The 14255-nt window shown below is 31.9% G+C and overlaps 1 protein-coding gene across 1 annotated transcript; it reads left to right on the top strand.

The window, feature by feature from the left end:
• The first annotated feature begins 8805 nt into the window (after positions 1-8805).
• LOC122305488 (transcriptional regulator STERILE APETALA) lies at positions 8806-13657 on the top strand. Its single transcript, XM_043118058.1, has 2 exons — positions 8806-9258; positions 12083-13657. Exons 1-2 carry the CDS (start codon positions 9016-9018, stop codon positions 13205-13207), a joined length of 1368 nt encoding a protein of 455 aa, XP_042973992.1. The 5' UTR covers positions 8806-9015; the 3' UTR covers positions 13208-13657.
• The last annotated feature ends 598 nt before the right edge of the window (positions 13658-14255 follow it).

The following is a 14255-nucleotide window of genomic DNA, read 5'->3' as shown; positions in this document are numbered from 1 at the left end:
AAAAACGTTTGCTCCACTAGTAGTATCACCATACGTGAAATTAATAAAATCAATAATACCATCTGATTTTACTAATGATTCTCGTACCTTTTGGGCGAAGTAATATGGAAGTCCGGTTATGAATTTTTTATTCCAGTATGGTTGTTGACAATCATTGCTAATCATAACTTTAGTTAGAAATACATCTTTATACCATCTAAAATTAGATAATTGAGAACATCTTAAATTGATTAATAAATCCCTAATTCTTTCTTTAAATTGAACATGATCACCAACAAAGTGCTTGGTTAGTATAAATACCAAAGTATTAACAGCATCCTCTAAAGGTTGACCCGTTGACCATCTTCTATTTTAATTTCTTGCATATTTTCATTATATTTATACTGATTTAATATTTTTATTCTTTATTCTTGTGGAATATAATGATCCCACCAGCCCTTTAATTAGTCAGTGAAATCTGTAATCAAAATATGTGCTACTTGATAATCTATTTTTTTGCTAGTTTTATAAATTTTAGCTATCATAATAATTTCTTGGAAATTATTTAATATTTTATATTTAGATAATAATGGCCAATGGCTACGTATCTATTATATGGTATATGGTAATAAATATCTTGTTATAATAAATAAATATATAATATCTATTATACATTACCTAGGATATGTATATGGTAGCAGAGCCATTGGCCATTATATATTGATATTGCTATTTTATTTGTGATTTTATTTAATTTTTATCATCTTATTGCTTTACTGCTATTTTGTGATTTTATAATCAACTATTATCTTGTTCAAGCTGGTTTTTGTGATCTTAATGATTAATTTGTGTAGAAAATAATACAAGACTTGAATTGAAACATTATATGGAAATTAGAATAAAGGATCTTAAAAAAACCAATAAAAAATGAGACAAGATTATTATTCAATGATAGAAAAATATCATATATATCAAAGTAGGCAAGCTGCAATAGAAGAATTGAAGATCATTTTAAGTACTTAAGAGAAAAAATTAAAAGAATAAGAAACCATCTATGTATTCTTGCTTTATAAAAAAAATAAAAATAAAAAAATCATTGATACAAATTTTAAACAACGATAACTTATATAAAAGAAAATGAAGTAAATTGAAAGTCTTGTATTGATAAGCCATGAAAATCTGTTAGTCAGCCTATTTATGCTAGAGAAGGGTGGTCCCGATGGTGTTTCCTCAAGATCTTACTCATTTTTCATTGAATATAAGAAATCTTTGTTTTAAAAACCTGTCTCAATGAATTCTTTATTCAAGACAGAAAAATCAATTACTAATATAACTATAGAATATGAAATTGATAATATTAACTAAGAAGACTATAGTATAATAGACATAAAAAGAAATTTACAAAATTGGACTATTTTTAGTGTTCATAAGAGTCAAATATATAACCCGTCTACTTTCTCTTATAAATTCTCATTTTTTACTAATTATACTATTAAAACAGTAGAAAAAATTATTAGTCTAAATAATGATTATGAATCATTATAACTATTAACAAAAAAGCTATTAAACACCATAAAGAACAAAAATATTCTTTTATACATATTGGATTAGTAAAAGTAGCTATAAAACCATTTACTAGAAGCAGATTAAATACCTCAGTATTACTCTATTTGAGAGACGAAAGACATCCTAATTTCTATGATTCATTACTTGAAATGGTAGAGTCTAGCCTTTTCTAGGTCCAATTTATTTTAATTGTTATCCTAATTATTCACATTCATTATTTGATATTAATATTTTACATGCTTTAACATTAAATATTAAAACAAATGGTTATCATATAACGAAAGGATCACACCCTTTAATTGTAATATATAGAATTCATTATAAACTGATAGAAACAACATTAAAACCACAAGCTCTTATTACTAGTTCAAAAGGCTACACATTATTATTACAATCTAGCACACCAAATTCTAGTATACAAATTCTTAAACAAATAAATTGGAATCAAATTACTCTCCCTAATAAATAGCAGTTAGAAAATATTATTCTATTACCCAAAATAAAAAACAATTCTAAAAATGATTTAGATTACATAGATAAAAAAAGGACGGAACAGTCTAAATTGTCTTTTAACCTTTTAGGAGATAATTACCACAATCGCATTACTCTTAACCAGCACATTCTAGTTACCATGCACCCAAATATGTCCTTACTTCATTTTTTAGAAATAAATTTCAAAATTTTGACACTAGATCTCAACATCTAAATACCCAAATCTGGAGAATTATTCCTATAAATATTATTGATACACCAATATATACTGTTAATAATCCTGATATAGCATCCACCTCTCAAATTTTTTAGCAAAGTAAAGAGCCTTCTCCTTAGACATATTCACAAGTAATTGGAGATGATACTCAAATATTCACCCTGAATAAAGAAGAATTTAAAATTAATAAAGATTATCTAAAACAAGATTATATGAAAGAATAAAATAAATAGAAAATATTAACATTTTTCTCTACTTTTATAAAATTAGAAAGAGATTATATCCAAACGAAATATTATGAGTATTTAGAAAGTGTACAAATTAATATACCTTTCTTTACATGGTTTAAATTATATATCAAACTAATTATCAACCATAAATAGAACTACTAATCAATGGACTAAATAATATAATAATCAAATTATGCATGAAGAATACCCCACTTTTGAAACTATTAAGTACAATAAAAAGAATACTCAATAATTAGCCTCACCAATAAAGAAATATAATTCTATATTAGAAAGTAAAAATACTGATAATATAATCCAACAAAATAATCATACTAATTTATATTTGAAAACCATGAGTAAATAATTAGAAAGAATTGAAAATCAAATATCTCTTATCAATACTTCCATAAAAAAAATAAAAGAAATTCCTTTATTTATTCCCCATAAAATTCTCTCTCATTTAAAATTTAATTTTTCTCAAGTTAAAGACGATTTATTATAACAAATCTCTAACAAACTAGAAAAATTAAGTATTAATATTGCATCAACTTCTAAACTATCTCATATTAATGTATTAAGTAAAACAGACTCGCTTGATTTATCTGACTCTAAAATGAGTAATATTAAAAATCAATTTAAAGATTTACAATTAAATAAAATTAGAGGCAGTCACTTTAATGCCTTCTTTGCTAGAGATTCTAAACATCATATTTCTATTTCTCATAATTGGTATCCGAGATCTATTCCACCGGATATGCAATTTGAAGAAATGGAACATATAGTAAGATCTGTTTTTTCAGCAAATGTATTATATGAATGGAATATAGATGAATTATCTGAATATGAAATATTAAACCATTTCCAAGAAATGATTATTGTATCTAATGTTTATAAAGCTAGCAGAAAAACAGATTATCAAGTAGCACATATTTTGATTACAGGTTTCACTGGTCAATTAAAAGACTGGTGGAATCATTATATTTCACAAGAACAAAAAATAAGAATATTAAATTAGTATAAAGATGATGAAAATATGCAATAAATTAAAACAGAAGATGGCCAACCTATAGAAGATATTGTCAATACTTTAATATTTATACTAACCAAGCATTTTGTTGGTGATCCTATTCAATTTAAAGAAAAAATGAGTGATTTATTATTCAATTTAAGATATAATCAATTATCTAATTTTAAATTGTATAAAAATGTATTTATAACTAAAGTTATAATTAGAAATGATTATCAATAACCATACTGGAATGAAAAGTTCATAACCAGACTTGCATATTACTTCATCCAAAAGGTACGAGAATCGTTAGTAAAATCAGATGGTACTATTGCTTTTATTAATCTCACATATAGTGATATAATAACTACTATTAATGGAACTGGTCTAATTATGTGTAATGATTTAAGATTAAAAAAGTAAATAGATAGAAAACGAAATTTGTTAAGAAAGAATTAAGTACCTTTTGTGAACAGTTTGGTTATACTCTATTATTAGTACCATTTAGAAGACAGAAAAATATAAAAAGAAATTATAAAAACTACTCAAATAAAAAATGAAAATAAATAAAAGATCTTATAAAAATACAAAAGATAAGCAAACATATAATAAACAAATATATAATAAACCTATAAAAAATCCAAAAATGTTTAATAAAAAGAAAAAACAAATTATTTGCTATAAATGTGAAAAATTGAACATTATTCATCAAATTGTAAGGTTAAAAAACAAATCAATGAATTAGATTTACCTGAAATAGTAAAAGAAAATTTTTTAAATATTTTTATAATACATTTAAGTGAAGAAGAGGAAAGTTTTTTTAAAGAAGAATAAATTTATCAATTAAAAGAATCAAGCCCTTCAGAACAATCATCTAACAGTGAATCAAGACAAACGACTACGTCCATTATTGTATACCATCAGAATATTGTCAACTACATCCATTATTATCTACTGTCAGATTATTGTCAAGATTCTAAGACGTCCATTATTATCCACTGTTAAGATATTGTTCAGAGATCAAGACAAATAAGAATTATTTAAAGAAAAGATAAATGATTTTGTCTAAATTTATTGTTTACTAAATTTCAAAAGAGTTTGTCCATTTTAGTTTCTGTAAGATAAAGTCTAGCAAGAGTCTTGAGTCTAGCAAAAGTCCAAAAGATTTTATTTATCTTTTAGACTTTATTTATCTTTCAAACTTCAGATGAGGATAAGATGTCAAGGACATACTATTGACAATTATTATACTAGTTTTTATAAATAGATAGTTTGTAAGTAAGGAAATCCATCTAAAAATCTTAATATGAAGCCTTACTTTCTCTTGCTCTTCCTACTCTCAAAATATTATCTCTTGTAGGCTAAGCTTATTTTCATGTTAACTGTTTTTAACTTTTTCAAGATTTAATCTCTTTGTAAGTATTATATGTTTAATTAAATCTATTTTATCATATGCTGTCTTTTATTTATGCAAAGGGCAAGTTCTACTATCTTTTATTATTTATTTTTTTCTTTATTTTATCATGTTATACCGCATTTTATTATAATAAATAAATATATTATCTGAAATACGTATATAGTATCAAAATTATCGGCTATTATATATTAATATTGTTATTTTATTTACTTTTTACCAAATGTTTTAATAGATGGTATTATATTTTTTAATATAAAATAATTATTTTAATTAATTATATTAATAAAATATATAAACTCAATTTAAAGACCCTCCAAATGAATTTTGGAAGATCCCTCCCATTTTTGTCTCTGTCCGTCTGTTCCTCGAGTTGTGTGGAAGATATACCGGGAATAGAGCAGCAGAGGCCAGGCTATAACGGTAGGAAGAGAGAGAGAGTGTAAAAAACGAGGGAAGTTGTACTTGAAACTTGAAAGAAAAGGAAAAGAAATCAGAAATTCCATCATCAATGGAGAGTCGTTGATTAGACGCGAGCATGCCCACCTCTAATTCTTCTTCTTCTACTTCTTCGAGTCAAAAAGAACGGCCCTGTCTTTATCGGGGCCCACCTAACCTATCCTATCCTATCCTATCCCTAACTAAACGCCTTAACTATTTATTCTTCTCTCTCACGTCCTTTCATTCCCAACCCTCTTGACCCTTTACTTCATTTCTGACTATCCACCAGCCTTCACGTCTTTTCATCATTTCGCTTGGTTACTGTTTTTCTCTTCAGTCCTCCCTCCTTCCTACCTCTTTTATGTACCAACCCTATTATATATATATATATAAAATATTATATATTATTCAAGAAATCTTGGGGACTGCATAGGCCAGTAACTATATACTGGTCAATATCTATACAAAAATCTAAGCTGGAGGCTGGAGCAAATCCATGATGAGCAGTACAAATCATATGAACAAGGCACAGTGGCATGCATAAAGCACACAAGCTTTGGGGGACACAAGTTTCACGCTTAATTTGATTTGAGCATGTTGTTAATTAGTGATTTATATCAAGACTTTATCATCACAAACACATGCGCACTGATCATCTCAATCCAACACAGGCCCACCCCATGCACCTTCATTCATATATACTTGTCATGCATGCATGCAGACATGACTCATGCTCATGTGCCAACTCATTTGAGTACTACCGAATCTGCGCGCAGTTGTTGGTACCTGTACTTTTTTCCAATCTCAAAACGCTATCGACTTGCTATATATATATATAAGAATCGACCCAACCCATAATAAAAACAAAACAAGGAGCATGGATGTCTTTTTGAAACAGGGAAAGAGTTACTTCAATTCTGCTGTGCAGTAGTAGTACTACTCATAAACATATGTACATGCAGTAGCTATTAGCTAGCTGTTTCTTGGTGTTTCATTAATTTCCCATGCATTTATATTTTTATTATTGCCAACATTAATTACATATTTAAAGAAGTAACCATAGGTAATGAATCTCATAAATATTATAAATGCATGTATATATTTTCTTTTCTATAAATACGTACATACAACAGTAAAAAAGATTCGAAAAGTAATTATACCATCATGTTTACGATGTGACATAAGAATAATAGTTGACGTCATGTTCAACGCTGCTGCTTTTGTTGTGTGAAGATGGAAGGAAGTCAATATTTAATTATTATTATTATTATGTCATGAAAGTAGCTGAGAGGCTGAGCCGAGTCATTTGACTGTAACCTGCACTCTGCCTGCTGCTCCCAGTTGGAAGCAATGGCGATGGTGTGACCTAAGATAATTGTAGCATTGTGCTGTCTTCCTGTACTTTAAAGAAAGAATCCTCAAGAATATCTTTCTTTTACTTGATTGGTTAAAGTTGGGTTTCACATAAAACCATTCTTTCCCTTTAACAACGGTGTACCTTTTGTCGTCCCTCACTGCTCTAACGAAATTTACACACACATTCTTTTAACCAAAGAACACATTTTATTGATACAAATTTTTATAAATCAAATCATCTGTCTCATACAAATTGACTATTCATATTTCATTGACTATTCATATTTCTTTTCCCGTTCTTCGTGATCTATAAAAGTAGATGAACTCATGAAAAGACAAATAAAATTATGATATTAAGGATACATGATTAATAGAATCATATATTATTTAAGAATATAAAATTCTTATTCTTTTTAAGATTTGAATAGAATTTTAATTATATAATTGATTAATTATTTTAAAAGTTCTTACTATTTATAATATTTTAATAGAAGGTCCATACTATATGATTTATATTCTAAAAAAAATAGTCAATAATACAATTAGAGTTCTATTAAAATTTTATAAAAAATAAAAACTTTTCATTTCTAAGTAATATGAAATCTCATTCATCATCTATCATTATCCTTATCGTATGGGGTATCACAAAAATAACTCAAGAAAAATGTTGTTCTTAGTTATTAGATAATTATTTATTTATTTACTTAATAATAAAATTTTTTTAATGATATTGTGATTTCTTTTATAAAAAAATATTTAAAAATGTATGAAAAAAAAAATTAAAAAAAGACTGACAGGATCCTGATATGTGGCTATAGAGCCACTTATAAATCAAAACTAGTATCTTTTTGTCCATAAAACTATATTTGATGGATCACAATCTCCAAATTTAGGTGAGATTTGAATAGTAAGATGAAATAAGATAATTTTAGATAAAAATTAAAATTTAAATAAAATAATTATTATTAGAATATTATTAGTTAATATTATTATTATTTTGGAGTTTAAAAAAATTGAATTGTTTATTATTTTTTGTGTGAAAATTAAAAAAAATTATAATGATGAAATAAGATGAGATAAGTTAAGAGTGTTTGTGTATCCAAATTAAGCCTAAGTCATACCCTTGAGAAAAAAAAAAAACTCGAGACTTTAATACTCCATTTGGATAGTGCAAATGTTTCATCTTATCTCATTTTATTATTACAATTTTTTTAATTTTCACATAAAATATAATAAATAATTCAACTTTTTAAAATATCAAAATAATAATAATATTAAAAAATAATATTATAATAATATTTTATTCAAATTTTAACTTTTATCTAAAATCATTTCTTCTCATCTCAATAGTACCTAAACTGCACCTAAATCTCGTAACCCATAGAACAATGACACGTGAGTGCTGTTTTAATTCACTTTATAATATATGACTCAAAATCTAAATATACTTTATCAACTTCAGACTATTAGAATATATGATAAACTTGATATAGCTAGGTTAGTTCCAATAGAACTCTTCAGTGTTTTTTTCTAAAATAATTTTTCATCTAATATTTTTGCAATTATCATTCTTGACAACTCACATTTTGATTAGTTGTTTAGGCTGCTTATATTTCTACTCAGTAAGTATTATCTCTTCAAGATGATATCATAGGTTTGGAAAATATTTTTACATACATTCAGTTAATTATTTCTCTTAGAATATTGTAAAACTTATTGAGCAATAAAATTTCATTTTTATTATCCAAAAATAAATAAAAATAAAAATTGTGTGATCACGCCACAGTATTAATGACGAGACCCTCCGTCTCCGATTAACGTAATCTTCAAAGCCCAGAAGAACACTCCAAAAGTTTTACTCCACAGATATATTACATAATCTTTTTCTTGAGAACCGCACAGATCGAAGACGTACAGAGAAAGCAAAAACACGAGAGCTAGTTTGCGAGATATACGTTGACGAGCACCTGAAAAAACCGTGGTGAAATGATAAAAACCAGCAGTCTCACTCTCACTGTCTCAAATGAACATGAAACTATAGAACCCCGCCGTCTTTGCAGTGCGGGAAACCAAAGAAACCCCACCACCCATAAATGAAACAATACTTCCTACACAATAAAATATAAATGTCAAATATTGCATATATTATTATTATTATTACTACTATATATATGGTAATATTATATCTCACTCGCAACTATTACACTCACATTGTCATATATATCCAAGAATCCCAAACGCCCTCTTTTGGGTCCCTCACATTGTGTCTTTATCTATACCTTTTTGTCCTTGTTCCCTTCTTTTTCCCTTCTTAATGTCGTCTTCGTCGTCGCCTTCTTCTTCTTCCGAAGACGAGAATGGCAATGGTAATGGTGGTGGCAGCCCCAGCGAAAGAAGAGCGGGAGATTTTGAAGGGCCATCTTCGTCTCGGCGACGTGCAGTTAACGAGGCCTTGCCGGAGCATTTTGTCGAAGCTGTAGCTGCCCAAGTTGCCATTGACGCTTCTCACACTTTCGGCCGCCTTGCTGCGGCTCAAGCCCTCGCCAATGTGTTTCAGGTGTGTTCGTGATTTTCATTATTAAGTTGATGCTTTACTTCTTTTACTGAGATATACAAATTTAACTATGACGAGGTTATCGAGTACTGAAATTCATAATTCTTGGTTGAGATCTTGTCTTCGAAGCCAAAATCGTTATGGTTATTCATGTATTCCATGATTTGGGTAATCTCTTTCGCGTAGCATTAGGAAAAAGAAAGACTACATTGGAAAAGCGATGGTTTTGCTGGACAACACGTCAGGCGAGTCAATGTGTCTGCGAAGATCAAAATGTTCGTCGCTACCGGAGTTTATAATTGTTCCCTTTCTTGTTGGTTTGGAGAAAAAAATATATACAGAGATCTAGCTAAATAGGAGGAGGATCTGAATGCTTAGATTTTCTAATGCCTATAAGCATCCAAAGAAGAAACTGTTTTCTGAAAGCAATTGCTTTTTGATGGGTCATATTCTTATAAAATCTTGTCCCTTTCAGAAGGTGTGTTTTTCTTCTTGGCAAAGTGAGTTCCCTCCCTTTTACAACTTTAGAATGTCTATTTTTGGACCACCTTTCCATATCTTATGAAAAGGGCTCTTTTGGCGTGGAATTTTCTTTGCCCTTTATTGGCATGAATATTATTTATGCTTTAAAAATTCTCCTTTTGACTCGACTTTCTTTCGTCTAGAAAATTTATGGGATGCCTTTCTGAGCTTCAAATACAAAAATTTCGGATAAAAAGAGTCCTGTGAAACCTACTTATATAGCTTAGAACTGCAAATCCTATAGCATGATTTGAGGAGGGAGAGGACCCAATTGTGGCCTGTCTCCATCCTTTGCCTTGCTCTTGTAAGTCTCACACTTCTATATTTAGTTAGTTTTACCTATATCTGAAATTTTACCATTTTTATTTTAAGAATGGATCACGCTAATTTTCTCTCAACATCCATAGCTAGGTTGCACATTTCAACTCCTTAACGCATGCCCTGTCATATTTCCAGCTCTCATTTATTTTGAGACTCTGGTTATTCTGTGGATAATTATTTAAATAAGACTAGTTAAGTACTTAATATATATTACCAGTAAAGTTTGATCGTGCTGGTGGCTTAAGTCAAAAAGATATGCATGTGCTCAATGCCAAAAAGCATGTGGAGCCCCTTATGTTGATTTTACGAGTTTGATGTCTCCCTGGGTCACCCCCAGAAGATATTGTTTGTCTCGTTGCAACCCCAACAACCCAGTCGATGACTTGTATTTCGTTCTTTTTTATCATGTATATGTCTTTTAGTGGTGAGTACGTTCCTTTTGGATTCATCTACATGCTCTTTTGTTTGAGTTTCCCCTGACAAATAATTGGCGGGTCTCTAGCTTTTTTACCGTCCTTTTTCAAAAAAAGATTGTTAAAGCACCCGGCCAATGTGCGTGTAAGAAGCAAGCCAAGCCAAAACACAAATGAAGAAGGTAGTGGCCGTGTGAGCAAACTTGTGGGTATGTAAATTTGGTAGAAGTGGGGCACAGGCAAGAGGGGTCAAAACTCAAAAGGCAAGGGAGGAATTTGGGTTTGGGGGGGTGGTTGTGGGCGGTAAAAAGATTCGCTGCTTTTAACGAGACAGGCATATTTGGCTATATGCCCTTTCTTGGAAATGAAAGTGAAATAGTTGGGAAAGCACGCTATCTAATTCTATGTTTTTGTATCATGTGTGTATATATCTCTGTGATACTTATCGAGTATAGTGTGTGGACCACATCAAATGTTGTCTTTGTCCTTTCTGGGTACTTGATTACATATCCAGCTGCAACTACCAGTGGATCTCCCATTGTCAATCACCTTGCTTGGTTGTTAAGGTCTGGTCGGTGACATCAACTGTTATTATTTGGTTATATCATTATTTGTTTTCCCCCATGTGGCTAAAACTATAGTCCATCGTTTGATTGCAAGCGTTGTTTTATTGTTAATATCGTTATTAAAAATTATCAATCACCATGTACTTGTCCTTGCAGCTTGGCCCATATATATATATATAGCGGGTGTGGAAAATCTCTCTCTTTAGAAGTGATATCATATCACTGATATGTGTAGGTGAGAGATTGTACTTTGGTGTACCTGGTATGGTGTTGGGGCATGGATTGAGTAATAAAAGGAAGAGCTGTCACGGTGTGCTCCCTCATAGTAGGATGGCACTGGGTAGCTCACTCTCTCCCTCTCTCTCTTTCATACTCGGGTACTTACTTCCTTCTGCTTGCAGTCTAGCTACAGCCTACAATCTTACATGTGCTGCTGCTATCAGTCTCTCAGACAAAGCTGATTCCATGTTTGAAAACGACAGCATACTCCAAAATACCCTACCCCGCCTTGTTTATTTGCAATTTTGCATAGCCCTCTCTGACATCTCTCTTACACCTCTATCTTGCTTTCGGCCTGCCACCTACACTCTGCCATCCATGGCTCCACCTTCTGAAGTCCACTCTCACCATTTTAAAGCTTAACGCGCATGCCCAATGGCCATCCTCTCTCTCTCTCTCGGATTTGGATTCATATCCTACTCATAAATGCTACTCTGCTTTGCTGATTCGGTATACGTTACAACAATAAGAATGATAAATATATGGTCAAACTCGACCCTTTTTTTAATTCTTCAAACTTCAATATTTTCTTTTTTCTTTTTCACTTCCATTTTTCAAGACTTAGTTACATTGTGAGTAGCTGCGCGCGTGCCAATATTTTCTAGTGAATATTTTCTCTTTTATAATTAAACTGCCCCTGTTCGATGAGCTTATTTAAAAAAAAAAAAAAATTATCCATATGCATGTAGTTTTAACTATCCACGTGGAATTTGGTGACGATTGCAGGTTTGTTCTACGTGGCGTGCCGTCTCTCGGTCTGATCTTTTATGGCAGCGCCTCACTGAACTTATTTGGGGCCGGACTCAATTACTTCGTGACACATGGCACAACGAGTTCGTTTACTGGCATCGGACTGCCCAGAACTTCAGGACGCGCAGGTCAGCGCACGCCACGCTCGACTTCTTCGACCAGATCGAAGTGGATGACCCTGATGTCAACTCCTGCCGTTGCCTCACTCTCTCCGATCGCCACATCGCCTGTGGATTCGCCGATGGTGCGGTCCGCCTCTTCGACCTTGATACCCTGGCCCACGCTCGCACTTTCATTCCCCAACCCGGGAATATTTTGGGTCCATTTTCACGGGCCGTGTCCGGTATTGTTATAGTCGACGGAGATACGAGGCTCATCTTCGCCACGATGGATGGGAATATCCACGTGGCGATCATTGGTAGTCCAGGTCCGGCGGCAATTCTGGTCTGTGCGGGTGATATGATGAACGACGGGGTGCTGGTGGACTTCACCGGCTGCGACCGATGGTGGGTAGGGCTCTACGCTGGCGCGCCGGGCCGGGCATTCCACATATGGGACGCTATAAACAAGGAGCTAGTTTTCGTGGGAGGGGCGTTGACCGACCCGGACGCGGTGAGGGGTTGGCGCATGTTGACGGATGTGAGGGAGTTCGTGGGCCGGGTCCGAGTTACGAGTCTGGAATCGGCTGTGGCGTGCACAAGATCTAGGGCGATTGTTTTCGATCTGAGGAACCAAGGAATGGTGTTGCGGGATGAAGAGTACAGAAGAGATCTGGTGGTGACATCGATGGATGTAAGCGAGGAGGCATTCGTAAGCGCGGACATACGTGGGGTGGGTAGAGTACGGAGAGTGGGAACGATGGAGGAGGTGTGTAGGTTTAACGTGAGGGGGCGTGGGGGCGTGGTGGGGTGCATGAACAGAGGGTACGCGCTAATGTGCTCGGGAGGTGTGATAAGAGTGTGGGAGGCAGTGAACGGTGACTTCCGGTACAATTTTAGAGAGAGAATAGGAGAGGTGAATGCTATGGTGGCAAACGAGAGGCACGTGGCGGCATCAACAAGGGACTCGACGATACACATATGGGATTTTGGTGCACACTAGTTGGGGAATCCTTTATATTTTTTTATACATATGGATGGAATGGGAGGGAGGGACTGTAGAAGAGAAGAGAAGAGAGTAGTGTTGTTTAGGGTGGTCTGGTTGTATTTGAGTTGAGATGTTGGCAGACTGTGGATGGGCGTGGGATTTACGCACGCTGTTTTGAGGTACTTTCTAGGTTTAAATGGTTCTGCTGGATCGTGCTGGTACTTTTTTAGGTTTAAATGGTGCTGACCCAAAAAAAAAAAAAAAAAAAAAAAAAACAGAGGGAGGGGCTTTTTATTCTTTCTTTGTTGTATAGTTTTGAAGTTTTCCGTAGGATGGATGCAAGCTTCTTCTTGGGGCCCCCCCACTCTCTCTCTCTCTCTCTCTCTCTGGGCTGTAGCTTTACTTTGTACTTTGTATGACTTTCTAATTTTATTTGGGTAATTCTAATTTTTATCATTTGAAAAACGGAAAATGATATTATTATTATTTAATTATAACTTATTTATTATTTTTTTTATATTTGATTTTTTTAATTTTTAATTTTACTTAATTAAATTAAGGAAGTGAATATTAATAAAATTATATTTTTTTAAATTTTTTCTTAATAATTAAGAATGTTAAAAAAATATTTAAAAGAAAATGAAATAAAAATAAAAAAATTTAAAATACACTTGAGTGGTAGATGGGTGCTACCCTTGAGAAAAACTGTCAAGCTCCTTTTGGTAGCGTGGGTTCTCTATCATATTTGCACCACTTTTCTTTCTTTTTTATTTTATTTTTTATTGTTCCTTTTTTTACTCAGTGTTTAGCCAGCTTCCTTTTTTTTTTTTTTTTTTTTTCCTTTGAGTTTACCAAAGTTTCTTAAAATTGGCTAACATCCTTTGACCAACAGATAACGAATTTAATTTAATTGAAGTCTTGAAATCTATAAAAAAGTATTTGGATGCTAATAATGTTATATATAATTATTTTTATTATATATAATTTATTTTGTATACTTTATATACACTAAATTGATATAATTGATTAGATTAATTTTTTTTAAATATATAATTAATCACAT

Source organism: Carya illinoinensis, chromosome 3 (assembly GCF_018687715.1).
Source record: "Carya illinoinensis cultivar Pawnee chromosome 3, C.illinoinensisPawnee_v1, whole genome shotgun sequence".
In the NCBI taxonomy this organism is placed as follows: Eukaryota; Viridiplantae; Streptophyta; class Magnoliopsida; order Fagales; family Juglandaceae; genus Carya; species Carya illinoinensis.
Note: the sequence above shows the minus strand (reverse complement) of the source record. Positions and strands in the feature narration are given on the sequence as shown.

Bases quoted from the DNA above. Each gene is read 5' to 3' on its own strand.
- LOC122305488 (XM_043118058.1), top strand. From the start codon at position 9,016: ATGTCGTCTTCGTCGTCGCCTTCTTCTTCTTCCGAAGACGAGAATGGC. The intron at 9,259-12,082 runs GTGTGTTCGTGA...TGACGATTGCAG, and splicing joins CCCTCGCCAATGTGTTTCAG to GTTTGTTCTACGTGGCGTGC.